This window comes from Taudactylus pleione, unplaced genomic scaffold, assembly GCF_031769625.1.
Source record: "Taudactylus pleione unplaced genomic scaffold, aTauple2 ptg002365l, whole genome shotgun sequence".
NCBI lineage: Eukaryota > Metazoa > Chordata > Amphibia > Anura > Myobatrachidae > Taudactylus > Taudactylus pleione.
In genome coordinates, this window is record NW_028286753.1 from 75,249 (window position 1) to 92,231 (window position 16,983).

General features: G+C 37.7%; 1 protein-coding gene across 2 annotated transcripts in view; it reads right to left on the minus strand.

The window, feature by feature from the left end:
* LOC148431370 (uncharacterized) overlaps positions 1-16,196 on the minus strand; it is a 29,272-nt gene extending 13,076 nt beyond the window's left edge. For both annotated transcript variants that reach the window (XR_015877187.1, XM_088466048.1), the window contains exons 1-2: positions 16,079-16,196; positions 12,171-12,349 (exon numbers count right to left, since the gene is read on the minus strand). Coding sequence is in view for 1 of the 2 variants with exons in the window: in XM_088466048.1 (XP_088322174.1) it covers positions 12,171-12,220 (50 nt within the window). In the remaining variant the exon portion in view is untranslated. The remainder of the gene's footprint in view (positions 1-12,170; positions 12,350-16,078) is intronic.
* Positions 16,197-16,983: the final 787 nt, after the last annotated feature.

Sequence of the window (16,983 nt, forward strand, 5' to 3'; positions counted from 1 at the left end):
TTGGAATTGTTTTCATTCTAAGTGGACAAAATGTGTCAACTATATTACCCCATGTGGTTTTATGTTTTTTTCTGGGGTAACACCTTGCTTCAATAAAAAGAGGAAGATCCCCAGTGTGGAGAACTTTCAATATTTCAAGGAGTGTTATCCATTAGCAGCTGAAGATCTATTTGGTCATATTTTGTTACATGTGTTCTTTGACAGGTGACATTTCCCAACCAAAGGGATCTTTAGGCAGCTGTATTTGTGTGCATTTGTCTCTGTCTAAATTCTAATATCTATTGTTTATTCTTCACCAGAAGATGAGATAATTGTTGCAATATGTTTAATTTGAGAGGTAATAGATTTTTTTAAAAATTATATTGTATTTGAAGAAAATTTGGGAGACATAAGAGATGACGACTTAGGAGGTGTTATGCAACTTGAAGATGCATTAATCAGAGAAAGTTAAATATGGTTGGAAGTCATGATGTTAGAAAAATATACTTCTCTCCGTATGGTTCCCAAGGGTTTGAAAATTGATAAAAAATTTACTTTTTCAACTGCCACAGAAATATTTCGATTGAAATGGGAAGCAATTTTGTAAAATTGCTCAATTGAATTAATGAATCTCATAACAGATGAGAGAAGGAAGGAACTTGATACATTAGATAGGGAATTACATGAATATAAAAATATGATTACTACCTTCTCCGATCTTACAGAATTCAAAGTACAAGAAAAAATTATAGAGTAAATTTAAATTAGTAGAAAGTCTAAGAAATTCCCAAGAGATAAGAGAGAAGATGGAATTTTAAAATGGAATAAAAATACTTCACCGAATTTAGATAACACTACTCATAAAAATATTTTTAAAAGAAAAAATAGGTCCATTTTTCAAAAACCCCAAAAAGATACAAAAATTATCGGAGGTACCATAATTCTATGGAGAAGAACTTTAAAGAAAGAGAATGCATATATATGGAGACAGATACTGTATGTTAAGACACAGAAATACGACTATAGTAATAAATGGCAACAAAGAACCCCCAAATGGCATACTATGAAATCTAAAAAGTCATATGAAAATTCCAATATGAATAGGAGACAAATCATATCCCCACAATCCCAAAGAACTAGTCAAAATAGATAAGCTATTTTTGAACAGGAGAACTACTCCTTCCCTTTTTTAGATGGGAGGAAGAAACCCCAAAATTGGAGATAAAATTGAGAAGAGGGGAAAGAGGAGGTTTTAAGAAAAAAGAAATAAAAAGAATAAAACTAAAAAGAATAAAGCAAATAAAGAAAGAGTAATCACTAGCAAACCAGGAATAGAAAAAAAAAAATTTTTTAACCTTAGCATCTATATACTTTTAAAAGAAGAAAGATATCTACTTGAAAAGGGGCTGAAGTTTCCCCTGGCTACAAAAATCGACCAATTCGAAATGTTTGTTGACATTCAGAAATTTTTAAGAAAATTGACCTTAAAATATTTGATCAAGATAAATTCAAAAGATAATGAAATAGAGGAAGAACCCTACAACTCTAAGATTTTTAGGAGAAAATCAACTTTTTATCTGGCCTATTTGAAAGGTACTTTTTTGGAAACCTTTGGCTCAATAGTGAAGGATGATCTGTAAAAATTGGAAATAAGAAAAATTGAAAACAATTAATTATTGAAGGAACAGAAAGCAATTACTTCCTTAAAGGGGGGGTATAGTATTGATGAATCGAGAAGACTACGAAGGGGAAATCTATAAACAACACAGTGATAAAGAAACATATAGCATACTTAGAGGAGACCCTACCAAGAAAATCTCCCTACAACTTAAAAATATCATAGAGAAATTCAATAATAGAGGGACTATCACAGATAGCAAAAGCACATTTCTATTTAACGGTAATCCTGTGGTACCAACCGTCAAACCCAATACAACCCCCTGGGAGACCAATCATTTCAGATATAAATTCCCCTTCTGCCAACTATCACATTTTATATACACATTTTTACAACCCCTGGTTTTAACTAATCCTTAACATTTAAAAGATACTGGAGACGTGCTACATTTTTTAAATGCAATTGAATGGCAAGAAGAATACCATTTAGTTACAGCTTATGTCAGTGTTTTATACACTATTATTAATCATCAACAAGGCATTGAAGCAACAAAAATATATTTGACACAATCAAATATTGAATCCAGTTTACAAAAGTTTTTAATTGAAGGTAATGGTTTTATCTTATTTAATAATGATTTTATTTTTAAAAATAAGTTTTTTATACAGAAAAGGTGAACTGCAATGGGCACTAGGTTCGCCCCAAGTTATGCAATTTTTTTTAAGGGATGTTGGGAGGAAATGACAATATGGAACAACATTGATGATATTTTATTTATATGGAAAGATGACAGAGGTATTTTAGAATTTTTTTTTACTTATTTAAATACAAATAATAACAATATAGTTTTAACTTTTGATGTCAGTAAGGAAAGTGTGAACTTTTTAGACTTGACCTTTTACATAGAAGACTGTCAAATCAAAACAAAACATTTCGTGAAAATGTCAGATTCATGTACATATATCAACCGAAAAAGCTGCCATCACAACAACTGGCTGGATACAATCCCAAAGGGCCAATTTATAAGATTGAAAGAAATTGCTCAGACCAGACCACCTTTGTCTCCCAGGCAAAAGAAATGGAGGAGACTTTTGTGGCCTGTGGATATAAATGGGAAGAAGTCCACATATCTTTAGAGACAGTCATGGAACTCAATAGAGATAAACTTCTCAAGAACATAAGATAGGAAGAAACGATGACAGATTTAAATGTTCTTTTCAAGCAAATACCAACAGATGACCTCTGCGCTAGTTTAACTTCTTAGAGTCACTGAGATCACTTAGATGACATGTTTCAGAATAAAATTAATTAATTTCCTTGCTAATTACTACCAATTAATCAGCTACATGTCCACTTTTTACATGGTCTTTTGTTAGAAATTATTAGTCACAGCATCAACAGGTCAAAAAAATTATTAAAAAACATTGGAAGATACTAAAAAAAAACAAATTATAGGAATGGACCTACTGGATATACCGGTGGGTATTTTCTGTAAGGCTCCTAACTTAAACTTCTTACTAGCTTACTCTTTATGTCCACCCCCACATAGACCTTCTTTAGTGATTTCTTAAGGTTTTTATAGATGCGGGGATTGAATAGGGTGTAAAAGCATTCCTAATACCTTTGGTAACAAAAAAAGTGGAAATCTGCATCAATAATAAAAAACATGGTATTAAAGATTTTATCACTTGCCATACGAATAACGTGATCTATGGTATCAAATGTTGCTGTAACAAATTTTACATAGGAAGAAGCAGACCATTAAAAATTAAAATTAGTGAACATTTACGTAACATAAAGAAGGGACTTGAGTCCTATGCACTATCTATGCAATTTAAAGAGGTTCACCAAAGTGATATAAAACATATATTACATTTTTATGGTCTTAAAAACATCATTCAGGGACCTAGAGCCAATAACATTAATGATATTTTAGACAAGAATGAAATAAATTTTATCTTTAACTCCAAAACTTTGATTCCCACTGGTCTCAATAAAGATTTTGAGATTAAGTGGTTTTTATATTTTTTGTTAGTTCCTATATCTTTTTAGCATTCTTTTATTAGTCTAAATATTGTTTTATTGTTCTATTTGGAATCTAATAATGTATTTCTAGTTTTTATTCTTTATATTTCTGCACCAATGGGAACCACTATGTATTTGGACTATCCCAAAATGGCGACCATTTTAATTGGGGACACTCCATATGAATAGGAGAACTGCACAATAAGAACCTTATCCATCCGGTAAAACCGGAAGTACTCAAGTGATAGTCCCGGAAGTACATCGATGTGGCAGTACCCCACTCGGGGAAAAAGATCCGGAGGCACGAGGTGACCATGCCATGTGCAAACCCGAATGGATGAATGCCCACACGGGGACTGCAGGAATCGGGACGCAGAGGCACGTCACTTCCGATGTCGGAAATTTGAAAGATAGCGGTGAATTCGTTTGCCCATATGGATGTGAAGAAAACACAGAGAGGGAAGGCAGAATGGCTCTATAGGGAATTTTAAATGGATAGGAAATCCATGTCTGGAAATAGGCAAAAAGTGGGAGGGATTATAAACCCATGATGTTAGCATCCTCAACATGCCTTGAGAAAGATAAAAACCATATCGAAACACATTGGCAAAAGAGGATTAGAACAAGGAAAAGTTTGGCTCCTAACCAAGGACGTTGGAAGTGGTATCCATGGACGGCTGATGGACTGCTGTTAATACCTATTTATCTACTTTGTGTAAAAGTGGACCACTACATCTGGTGAGGGTTCAATTAATTCCTGTTTTTTTAAGTGTACCTATATTGTATGAATAAAACTGTATTACACCATGTGGAGTTTCTTTTCCATTTATATATGGAACTTCAACAGGAGACAGAAAATACAGGCATATTACAGTTTGAAACCTGGGAAGGTGTAACAATCCCAAAGGCGCTTTGTGTCTACCCCATGTGTAGACCATTCTTTCTGGTAGGGATTTGCAACTGTATACGTTCTAAATGGACAAAATGTGTTGACTATATTACCCTATGTGGTTTTGTATGTTTTTTTCTTGGGGAACACGTCACTTTAATTAAAAGAAGAAGAGGAGAACTTTCAATCTCTCAAGGAGTGTTACCCATTAGCACCTGAAGATTTATTTGGTGATATTTTTGTTACATCTGACCATTGTATGTCCACTTGCCATTATATTTGTACACATGTTTGATGAGGTTAAGTGTTTTTATCATATTCATTGACTTTGATTATATATGAATGGCTCATCTGATATCAAAAAGACTTGGTCTAGTGTCCTATCTCCTTACAAACTATAATAATACCTATTTAGTGACAAGCCTCTACTACCTGAGTATAAGGGATATCTTTACTAAAGGGTGATTTTAATTGATTTTGTTTGATTTAAAAACAATCAGTCAGAACTGGTCAACATCGAGGTTGTATTTCTGGGGCTAAATCACACATTTATTAGCAGATAATATTTAAGTATTAGTAAATGTCTGATTTAGCCTCAGAAACACAACATCAATTTTGATCGATTTTAATTCAATCAAAATCAACCTTTAGTAAAAAATACCCCCAAGTTTTGGGGTATCTGAATACCTGTAAGTATGTTCAGCTTTAAGGCAATAGTGGCTGTTACTTAGGTGAAGACCTATAATGCCCATTTTCCACCAAAATTCCGGGTCTGACCCGGAGTTGGAACAGGGTTCCTATCCGGATCAGACCCGGAGTTTAGCCGGTGCCAACTCGGGATATTCCATAGTTGGCGCCGCTCACACCGCAGTCAGGTCTGCATAGACCCGGCTTTTCTTGTGTGAAAGTGGATGCTTGGAGATGACGTCATCTCCAAGCTCCACTGAAGCCGGACCAATCGGCCAGCATGCGGCTCACTCCAGATCATCAAGACCTGGAGTGCGCCGTAACACGCCCGTGTTAAACCCTGCCATTTACCTGGGTTGGATTGCCGGGTCACTCGACCCGGCGATCCAACCCTCACTCCTTTTACACCAAGAAGCTGGCCAGGTTAACCCTGCAATAACCTGGGTTTTAGCTCCGGTGTAAAAGGGGTATTATTTACTAGTTTATAGTATTTAGTGGCATGTAAAAGCTGACTCTTTCTGTGATGTGTAAGCACAACATTTAAAAATGTATTAATTTAATTAGCAAAACACCTCATGTTTTGTTATTAAAAGCACTGACCTTTAAAATTACAGGCTTAAAAACAATAGGATGTGGTAGCTTTAATAAGTCACTGCCTTAGTTGTTATTGAGGTCTTACAAGTGCCATTTGTAGCAATGTGCATATACAGCATCTTCCCATTAAAAATACAAGTCAGGAACTGGTGTAATACCTTGACTTGGTTACAAGAGAAGTCCCACAACAAAGCTCATAATATTCCTAGAATACAATATATATGATGTGCTAAACCAGTGTTTCCCAAACTCATTCCTCAAGGAGTACTAAAGGCCCCCATACATCAGCAATCTGAAAACCACAATGAAACAATTTGAAGATTTACTGCCTGATCTTAGGATTTCCCAATCGATTGCAGCAAACACAGATCTGGCAATCTTGAAAGGCCCATCATTTTCATGGTAACGGTCTGCAAATCTGCTGATCATGGCCATACACTAGCAATCTACAGCCCCAATCCATCTGTGAAATCCAACATGTTGGACAATCTGATTAAACAATTCCAATCACTTTTTGGTTGCAATCTGCGATCTGTGAAGCCCATACATTGCAGATTTTTATACACAATCGATTGCAAATTGCACGATTGCTGCAATCCATCTCTGATGTATGGGGGCCTTAACAGTGCAAGTTTTCCAGGTCTCCTCACAGAATCGCAAGTGAAATAATTAGGTCCACCTGTGGATCTTTTAAAATGTGCCAGCAAGTAATGACTACACCTGTGCACCAACTAGGAAAAAAGGAAACCATGCACTGTTAATGCTCCCTGTGGAATGAGTTTGGGAAGCACTGTGCTACAGTACTGTACCTTAAAATAGTGCTGCAAGTGATAAAACTACATTGCATTTCAGAAGTGTTTAATTATTGATAAAACCACCAGGTGTACCAGGAAAAAGACTCCCAAGCAGTATAAACATATTGATAACTTGCTGATAAATGTGCTATATATAAATGGCTGACAAATATTTAATTTGCAAAAGCATTCTAATAAAGGGGCACCCATAATTCTAATAAGTAAAATTTTCTGTGACCCTGTGTGTTGCTGCCCCCACTCCACCCCCAAATGGCTGCAACCTGTCAATCAAGGTGTGACATCCTGGGCAGTACAAAATGATCTCACAGAAGCAGAGCTGTGCAGTACAGATGCCGCTTACGCACAGATCTCCAAACATTGGCCTTGTATGTAAACCATCGGGTTTGCGGACAACGCCAAACCCTAAGTGGTGTAAACTGACAGGGAGAGGGGAAGGAAGGGGAGAAGAGGGGAATGGTGGAGTTCATGTATTGGTCATTAGCATATGGTACTCCTGGGAATGTTTAAAATCTAGTCAGTAAAACCACGCAGATACTGTATAAATTCTGAATATCTTTCTGCAAGGGTGATGTATCAAGTCCTGGGGAGAGATAAAGTAGAGAAGTTGCCCAAAGCAATCAATCAGATTTGTTCTAAATGTTATTTCATAGACAGTGCTAGATAAATGTTAGAAAGAGATTGGTTGCTTTGGGCACATTCTCTCTCTCCAAGGTTTGATATATCTCACCCTAAAGCAAAAAGGGCAATGTATTCCATATCCATCTACTGTTCAGTGTGATTAAACCAATCCTGGGCAGACGGGGCAGAGGAGTACTGTGGACAGCATGGGAATCTGTGGACGTATACAACTGCTATGTGTAGCTATCTGCATATACAGCATCTTCCCAATAAAAATCCAAGTTAACATCACTTCAGGAACAGGTGTAAAAAGTGATCTGGGTTTCCAGAAAGTCTCAGCAGTCAGCTCATAATATTCCTACAATACAATGCATATCATGTGCTAAACGACTGTACCTTAAAACAGTGCTGCGAGTGATAAAACTACATTGCACTGCAGAAGTGTTTACTTATTGATCACAACCCAGGTATGCCAAGAAAGACTCCCAAGCAGTATACACATATTGGTAAAATGCTGATAAATGTGCTACATATAAATTGCTGAAAAATATTTAACTTGCAGAGTCATCGTAATAAAGGGGCACCCATAATTATGAGAAGTATAATTGGGACAGCCATGTGACCATAAGTTGATTCAAGGCAGAAAAATGTTACTGTGTTTCTTTTCAAGTAAGGTGAATGAATGATATATAGAATAATGCAATGCATACTTGAAAGCTTATTTGTTTCATTTTTCACTTTTTAACCCTAAGAAGCATGCACAGATCTCTATGATCTGTGCATGCTTCTTTTTTAGATGAATTTAACACAGAATTTTAGGTTCTATTTGCATTCAAAAACAAATGCATATACGCCTGCCAAAATTTACTGACATATAAATTTCTGACATACTGTAGACTGGAATAGATTTTGAAATCAACTGTTAAAAAATGAGAGATTTTGGCAGTGCATTACACAGTCAATTTTGAGGTGATTAAAACTGACATGAAAATCAATCTTTAGCAAATATACACCTCAATATCTATCTGTGGGCCAGATGTATCAAGCTTTGGAGAGAGATAAGGTGGAGTACAGTAGTTGCCCAAAGCAAGAAATCAGCTTTTTACAGTCATTTCACAGACTGTGCTAGACGAATGGCAGATCAAACTGATTGGTTGCTTTACGCAACTTCTCTACTATATCTCTCTCCAAGGCTTAAAAAAAATTAACAGCGCCACCCTCCCCACCTCCCATCCAACTTTTTCTTAATACAAAACACACACAATTTCCCCCACTGTAATAAAATACAGACAGTGACCCCCACAGGAAAAACAAACAAACACATTGGCCCCCACAGGAAAAAATAAAACACATTGACCTCGAGAGGAAAAAAAACACATAGACAGTTAAATAAAACAAACACATGGGCACCAAAGAAAAAAAAATGTTGCCCCTTCCCAAGTCAAAGAAACAGCCTCATGTCTGCGGTGTTAGATATGGTGGGTGACAGTTTGAGAGAGTCTATGGGGCTAGGGGCCTGATTCAGACCCACTTGCTAGATGCATAAGCTCATTCCCAGCGTATGCAAATTCGGCCAAGTGATGACAAGGCATGCGATAGCACGGCAAGGCATAAGCACACCCACTATGCCTTGGCGTGCGATCTCTTTGTGTATGCAGATGCCCACCAGCCTGTCTTAAGTTGCCCACTTGCGCACGTCATCTCCAGGAAATTTATGCAACCATCGGTACATTGGGTACCATCGGATGCATTTGCAGCGCTTAAGGTTGATTATACCCTTCCACAAGCACTGCGAGCACTTCAGTGTGAAATTCAACCAGGTGACGTGTATTATTATGCTGCCTGTTAATTATGCACACCTCTGAAATGGCGTTAGGATGCTCAGGAATTTTTTCGCACCTCCACTCCCCCGTTGTTAATGGCCAACCCCTGTCACCACCCACAAACGGCTTCTCCTGTCACTCACTCTGCTAGGCCGTCTATGCGCAACGAGCGAACGCTTCCCGATCTCTCGCACTGGTTCGCACATTGCAAGACATTGCCAGCTACAAGCAAATGCTTCCTAGCGAGTAGGTCTGTATCGGGCCTTAGGTGCGTTGAGTGACAGGGTGAGAAAGCCTGCTGGAACAATTGTGGTTGGTGACAAGGTGAAAAAGCCTACAGGACAGGTCTGGTTGGTGACAGAGCCTACAAGGACAGGTGTGATGGGTGACAAGATGAGAGAGTCTGTGGGGCAGGTCTGGTGGGTGACAGGGTGAGAGAGTCTGTGGGGATGGGTGTGTTGTTTGGCAGGGTGAGAGAGTCTGCGGGGATGTGTGTGGTGCTTGGCAGGGTGAGCGAGTTTTGGAGAGTTTATGTGAAGCCATTCTTATGAGGGAATGATGATGAAAAATGGTTGATCCTTGTGTTAGACACAAGGGTCACTGACGATATAGAGTAGCTGAGGAGGAGAACCTGTCAGGGAAGGTATTACTGCAGGAGGAGAAGCTGCGGTTGCACCAAGCAAAAAAAACCTTGCCTCCATTTTCCCTTCCACCATATCTATACCTGTACCTGCCTGTGATCACTACCAATTGATTATTTATCTCTGGTCAATTCTCCTCATACACCCCTCATTCAGAATTATTATAAGAATTGGGTTTCTGTGTTTTGTTTGTAGGAACCCTTTTCTTCTAAATACGTTATATGCATTTTGATATTAGATATTTGGCTGTTTATAGTCTTAGGCTGAAGAAATTGAAAATAGTTTGGAAGAAAATTGTGTTGCTTTATCAATTGAGACTCGGTATGGACGTTGATAGTTCGTTCCTCTGGGGTCTTTTATTGCTTTATTCAATTATTTATAAATATATTTAGTGGGTTGTATTTGTTTTAAATGAAATGTCATTGAGTCTATATATACTGTGAAGTGACAAGATCACTGGCATAGGGATGGAAGGCAAATATATATTCCCTAGCCTATGTATTTTAAAAACCCCAGGAAAACATTTGTATTATTATTAACAGCTTTGTGGGCTTTTTGACAAAACTGGATTCGGGTTCCATTAGGCCCAGTTCGGGTTTTTGGGCTTTTGGCCTAACATAAGGTGAATTAGAACTTTCAGCTGTGTTGTGTGTTTTACAGGCTGTCAAGCTGATTATGGGGAGACACAGTGCCTGGGAAAAGAAGAGTCTATAGCAGTGTTTCCCAGCCTCGGTTATCAAGGCACACTAATAGTTCAGGTTTTAATGATATCCATGCTTGAGCACAGATGGTTAAATCAAAATAACTTAGGTACAAATTAAGATACCTGTGTTCAAATATGTCCATTCTTAAAACCTGGACATTTAGTGTGCCTTAAGGACCATGGTTGGGAACCTTTGGTCTATAGTGTCTTTGTGAGAGAAACCTGCTGTTGAAACCAAGTGAATTGTGCCTGGTAAAACTTCTTGTATGTTTTGTTAGTGTACGAAGATCATTCTGTGTTTAGTTAGTGCCAAACGGCAAGGTGTTTATTTTTCTTATTTTGGTTTACTGCAAAATAAAACTGATTGAGGCCAGTTGCTCCAAACCAATGGATTTGTGTGATCTCTCAGCTGTTGCACATGGTCATCTACTCCAGGAGATGGTGCCGGTTCCCCAACCCTATTACAATACATACTATACTGTATGTAACGACATTTCTAACCATATTTTTTTATATAAATTTTCATTTGTTCGTGTATATATATATGACACTAGAATCACACTATTGCTGTGAGACAGTACACGGCACTGCAGCTTGTTGAAAAAAGACAATCCTTTTTACTTCAAAGTTTCGGGGCTTCCCTGCCCCGTCGTCAGGAAGACAAAAACCTTGACGAAAGGGCAGGGAAGCCCCGAAATTTTGAAGTAAAGGATTGTCTTTCTTCGTCAAGCTGCAGTGCCGTGTACTGTCTCACCGCAATAGTGTGATTCTAGTGTCTATACATACCTTATTTGACAAGGGCACGCAGCGACTTACATTTTTACATTTGGAGTGCCAAACCGACAAACTCTATATATATATATATATATATATATATATATATTTATTTATTTTGTGGCAGTGTCACCAGAGATGGCGTTGGTGAGCAGCAGATTCTGTGTGGGGTTGGAGAGATCCTCCCACACAGGGTATTGATACTGAGTTGTGATACATCTGTGGGTGCCTTGTGGAGAGAGCTCAGGTGTGGTCTGATGAGAAGGCAGACCAGTCAGGCTGCTGTTGGAAACAGTCTATGTGGGACTGTGGAAGCCAGAGAGCCCAGTGAAGCTAAGCGAGCCATTGGGGGCCAGGAGGCCTGTGTCTGGACCTTGCAGGAGGCAAGGGGGGACCATAAACCTCTCAGACTGTGTAACATTGAAGCAGCTGGGCTGCAGGCTGAGGAAGCCAGGGCCTGCTGTTACCTGGAGAATACAGGGGAGGCCACCAAGACTGACTGTGTTTGTATAGCTCTGGCAGCCAAGCCAGGCTGGAGCCAGCAATAGACCTGCAGAGTAGCAGGCAGAGACTTTATTGGCAGACTAGCTGCACCTTGATAGAGAGGGTTCAAGAAGTGAGCTAGTGCCCTAAGAGAGGGCTAGGTGGTTTGTTATTTTCTATTTCTCTTTCCTGATTACCATGCTGAAGTAAAGCTCCATTTTAGTTTATTTTACTGGAATGCCATGTGTGGCCTCTAATTCTGCACATAATCACTGTACCACTGACCCCAATCTACCGAGCTAATTACCCCAAGTTATCACTATATATATATATATATATATATATATATATATATATATATATATATATATATATAAAGTCCACATCGGCGGCACTCGGATTCCAATAAGACAATACAGGCGAATGTGACTGATATCACCAATGTTTCGGAGCATTTTATTCCTGCCCCTTCATCAAGGAAAAACATTTATAAATACATATAACAAGACCTTTATACTCACATCTCCCCATGTGTAGTCCGCACCGCGCAGCATCTGGGGCCGGGTCCCATGCTGATGATGTCATCACTCCTGTCCCCCACACCAACACTCTCACCACGTCAGTCCTAGGACAGTGGAGACGCCCACAGCTTGCATCCTCATCACCCTAGCAATGCACAGTATCCGGAAATACAGACAAACTAGAACATGAGACAATACACATACAAAATCAATTAACATTATTAAAATTACACATTTACAACACATAAAGCAAAATATGCAAGATCAAGACAACATATTTCCCTATTATAAACCAAGTGAAATACATCATATGGACAATATAAACACAGAAAACCGCACTAAATGTCACCCTGTATTATGGAACCATGAATATAACTACATATAATAAACTTGAACAACCAGAGAGACATACCTCTGATTCTAATAGCTACACATGGTGCTGCCCAAATTTATAAGCAACACTAAAAAGACCACAAATATTAAATTGAGATCATACACTAGAATGGTTATAACTACTATCAAAAAACTGACTGTTTGGAGAGAACATACAAACTATCCACCATGTCATACTGCTACTATATAATACCTGCAATCTGTAATAAAGAGATTCCACAGACAGAATATTCTCAAAGAAAACAATAAAAACCCAGATTTTCATTGAGGCCACGTGGTGCCAATGCATCTAATTTAAAGATCCAGCGGGATTCACATTGCAATAACCTGCAAGATCTATCGCCTCCACGTTGAGATTTAGGTCTATGATCAATGATCATGTAACATAGAGAGGCAACATTGTGACCACTAGAAACAAAGTGGCGAGCCACGGTTGGTTGCTACCTCCAGAAGAAATGGCGGCCTGAATAGCCGACCGGTGTAGGGCCATTCGCTCTCTCAGTGTTCTATCGGTTTTCGCGACATATATATGCCCACAAGGACAGGTGATGACATAAACAGTAAACTTAGTAGTGCGTGTCAGGTGGTGACGTATGGTAAATCTACGTCTGCTATACGGCTGGCAAAAACTATTGCCTACCGTTAGGTCATGCAATTCAAACATCTAAAGCATCCTAATTTAGGGTGCAGGAAACACCCTGTATTAATCCTGCTCATACTACTAATATCAGTTTTAACAACCCAATTGCATAGATTACGTCCCCTGGTATAACAGGGCATGATATTAGTATTATGCAGATTTAAATTCGGGTTAGTGCCCACAATTGGCCATAATTTATTAGTGGAACTTCTGATGTCATTGCTCTGGGTATGAAAATGATTGATCCATGGTAGCCTACCCTTTTTCTTTTCCTTCGTTTTGCCCGTTTTAAGTAGATCAGCCCTCGGTGTAGCTAAGGCTTTCTTCTTAGCTTGATCCAAGATATTTACATGATAACCTCTCGTAAGAAATGTATTTCTCACCAGGTCAGTCTCTCTAATAGCCATAACTTCATCACTACAGGTCCTGCAAGCCCGCAGGAACTGTGAATATGGCAAGCCATATATAAGTTATCTAGGGTGGCAACTTCCAAAGTGTAGAAGGGTGTTCCTGCCAGTGGGCTTACTATATAGTTCTGTGACCAATTTGCCCCTCTCTAATCTCAATTTTACATCCAAATAATTCACACTCAACTTATTAATATTGAATGTGAATTTAATCGGATTTTGTGACCGATTGTGTCGATCCATGAATTTCACAAACTGGAGCTCAGTACCTGTCCAAATCAGGAATATGTCGTCTATGTATCTGCCATAGAAAGAAATCATGCCAGATACACAGACGTTCTGAAAGAAAATCTCCAGCACGGCTTGAAACATATATGCATTGGCGTAGGATGGAACCACATTTGACCCCATCGCTATGCCAATCAATTACAAAAAGAGCTTATCATTATACATAAAGAAATTTCTACGGAGAATCATCTCCAGAAGATCAATCGCCAAATTGACATCAGGGCCACCATAAACTGTTCTCTCAGCAATAAGTTTTCTCACTTCCATAAGGCTCTCTACATTGGGGATCACAGTGTATAGACTGTTAATATCAATACTACACAAAAAACTTCCCTGTGGTATTTCTGGTAATGTATAAATATTATTTAAAAATGTTGTATTGTCGAGGAGAAACTTGGGATTTTCCCTAATACATGGCTGTGAAATATCATCCAGAAATACAGATACCACCTGGAACAACGACCCCCTGGCAGATATAATCGGTTGACCAGGGGGATTGTCCAGGCATTTGTGTATCTTGGTACTATAAAGAACAAAGAAAATACCTGCACCAAACTTCTTATTTTTCATACGATTAATACTGATTATTTAGTATTTTGTTTACCAACATAACTTAATGATTTTTAATGGAACAATGCCAGGTTGTATAATAAAGTGTTGGTGGTGCTCCTCAGGGCTTATATTAGTAGATTTTAAGGGTGGGTTTTGTCAAGTGAGCAAAACAAAAATAAAAAAACTCTTTTTGGGGGCACTCTTATATAATTGCAATTTAAAATGATTATTTATTAGATATACATTAAAAAATTATTAACATAAACACATAAAAAATACACATAAGACAAAAACACGAAAAAAGAGCATAAAGAAAAAGGACTTCTATATATTGTCTTTCATAAATAGACAGTAAAATAACTATCTATAGTGATAGTGGGAAGATATCCCAAGAACTTAGTCCTTAATGGTTGGGCAAAAATATTATTTAAATAACACCTCTGCTCAAAATGCAGATGCTAACACAATATTGATAACGGCACATATGATTAACAAATTGAATAACCTCAGTCTGGTAGTATTATTGTGTCAGATGTTGCTCTGCCCATAGACACGCAGTACATAGAACATGACAACTTCAATATTAGACAAATACCACCATATATATATGCAACATGCAGGTTTAGAATAATGATGATGTAAATCTGCCTACATGCATTTATATAATAATTGCAGTGGTCTCCACCATAATTTTTTTTCTGGCAGATAGTGATTTAAACTTCTGGTAGCATTGGATTTATTCTGCATGAGCAAATGATATATATCTTTTGATGATACCACTTGTGATTCCACGGATATCAAGAGCGAGATGCAAGGAAATATCAAAACATATAATGACTTGAACTCACACTTAGCTGGTTTATAACAGTACCAGGTTTTCCAATTTTTTGTTTTTATAAATGGTCACTGTGTCTTTAAGTGCAGATTCTATGCAAGCTGTTGTTAAACATGAATAGTCTCCAAAGTATCTGTCTATGGTAGCAGACTCTATCTAAACTCAGATGCCACACAATAATAGCACAATGTCACATTTGCATTTGTAACAGTGCCATGTTTTCCAAATTTTTGTGTTTATGCAAATGGTCACCGTATTTTTGTAAATGTTAATCTCTCTAAACACCTGCCTATAATAACATGCTGTATCACAATAGTACAAAAGATCTGCAATTATAGCAGTACCAGGTTTTCTGGTTTAGACAATGTTAATGATTGCTGTAACTTGAAATAAACACATATTATACACATATCTTTCCAATTATTTTTTAAGATATCTTACATATCTTTCCAATTATTTTTGAAGATATCTTAATAGAAAGAAACAACAAATTTTGCACATATCCTTTCAGTGAATGTAAAATATCTAAGTATAGTATTGAGTACTAGTGAGTACTCTGATGGAAGAATTGTCTGGCACCTAGAGCCCACCTGCTTCTACTGCTATCCCGTGTGGATGCTAGTCCAGGGAACGGAAAGTAAGAGAGCAGCTGGTAGGGCAGACAGAAGTAAAGTATAGAGACGCTTCTGCTGTCAGGATTTGCTAACGTCCACCACCCTGTTGTTATAAAAACATTGCAGGGAGGTAAGGGCGGTGCGCGTCCAGATGAGAGAGCATTGAAAGGAGAGTGTACCTGTTTAGATATGTATGCTGCGATAAGCTGGTCTCAACAGCTGGTTCCTGCAGTGAAGGTGCCTGATTCCGGGACTCGTGTGCGCACCACGAGTACCCGGAAGTGATGTGGGTATGACATGCGTTTCGCCCCCTACTGGGCTTGATCACATACAGCCTCTTGTGCATACACTGGTATTTACACATACGGCCAATCACAGGCTGCACCTGCCCGATTGACAGCCCATACAGCAAGTCATACATTCCCGCTGTCCTTGTCCTATCACACGATTAATAATTGACAGTTTCAATCTCCAATCAAGAAGTATCCTAATCTCTCTATAGGAGAAGGAGAGGACAAGAAGGGATTTTTATTTAATATTTTAGTAAGGTTAATGCTGGATAAATTATTATTAATGCTGGATAAATAATTATTACACTATCTTACATATTATATATATTTTCTTGATAGTATATAATGGGCAACTGGATGTACATTCCCAATCACATAGTCCCATCCTCCATAATCTATAGTATATCTCCTGATAGGCAATTGTAATCTCCAGATATCAAGGAGTGACTGTAAATGAATATTAAATATTAATATGGCTGGATTTCAATACATTTTTGAAAATAAATATAAGTATAGAAAAAAGTAATATATATTAATATATAGAGAAAGCTATATATACATACATATATACATATATATATATATATATATATATATATGTCTCACATGTATCCTTATAAATTAATGAAGTTAATTTAGTGCATATAGTGCACCCCTATGTACTCATATATCCACCATGATTGATACAATATTGGAATGAATCATAGTATCTCATGTTTGCAAAAATATAATATTTATATTGGCATTCAAATACTTCAACCACCATTGCTTGTCAATATATGTGATTATATATT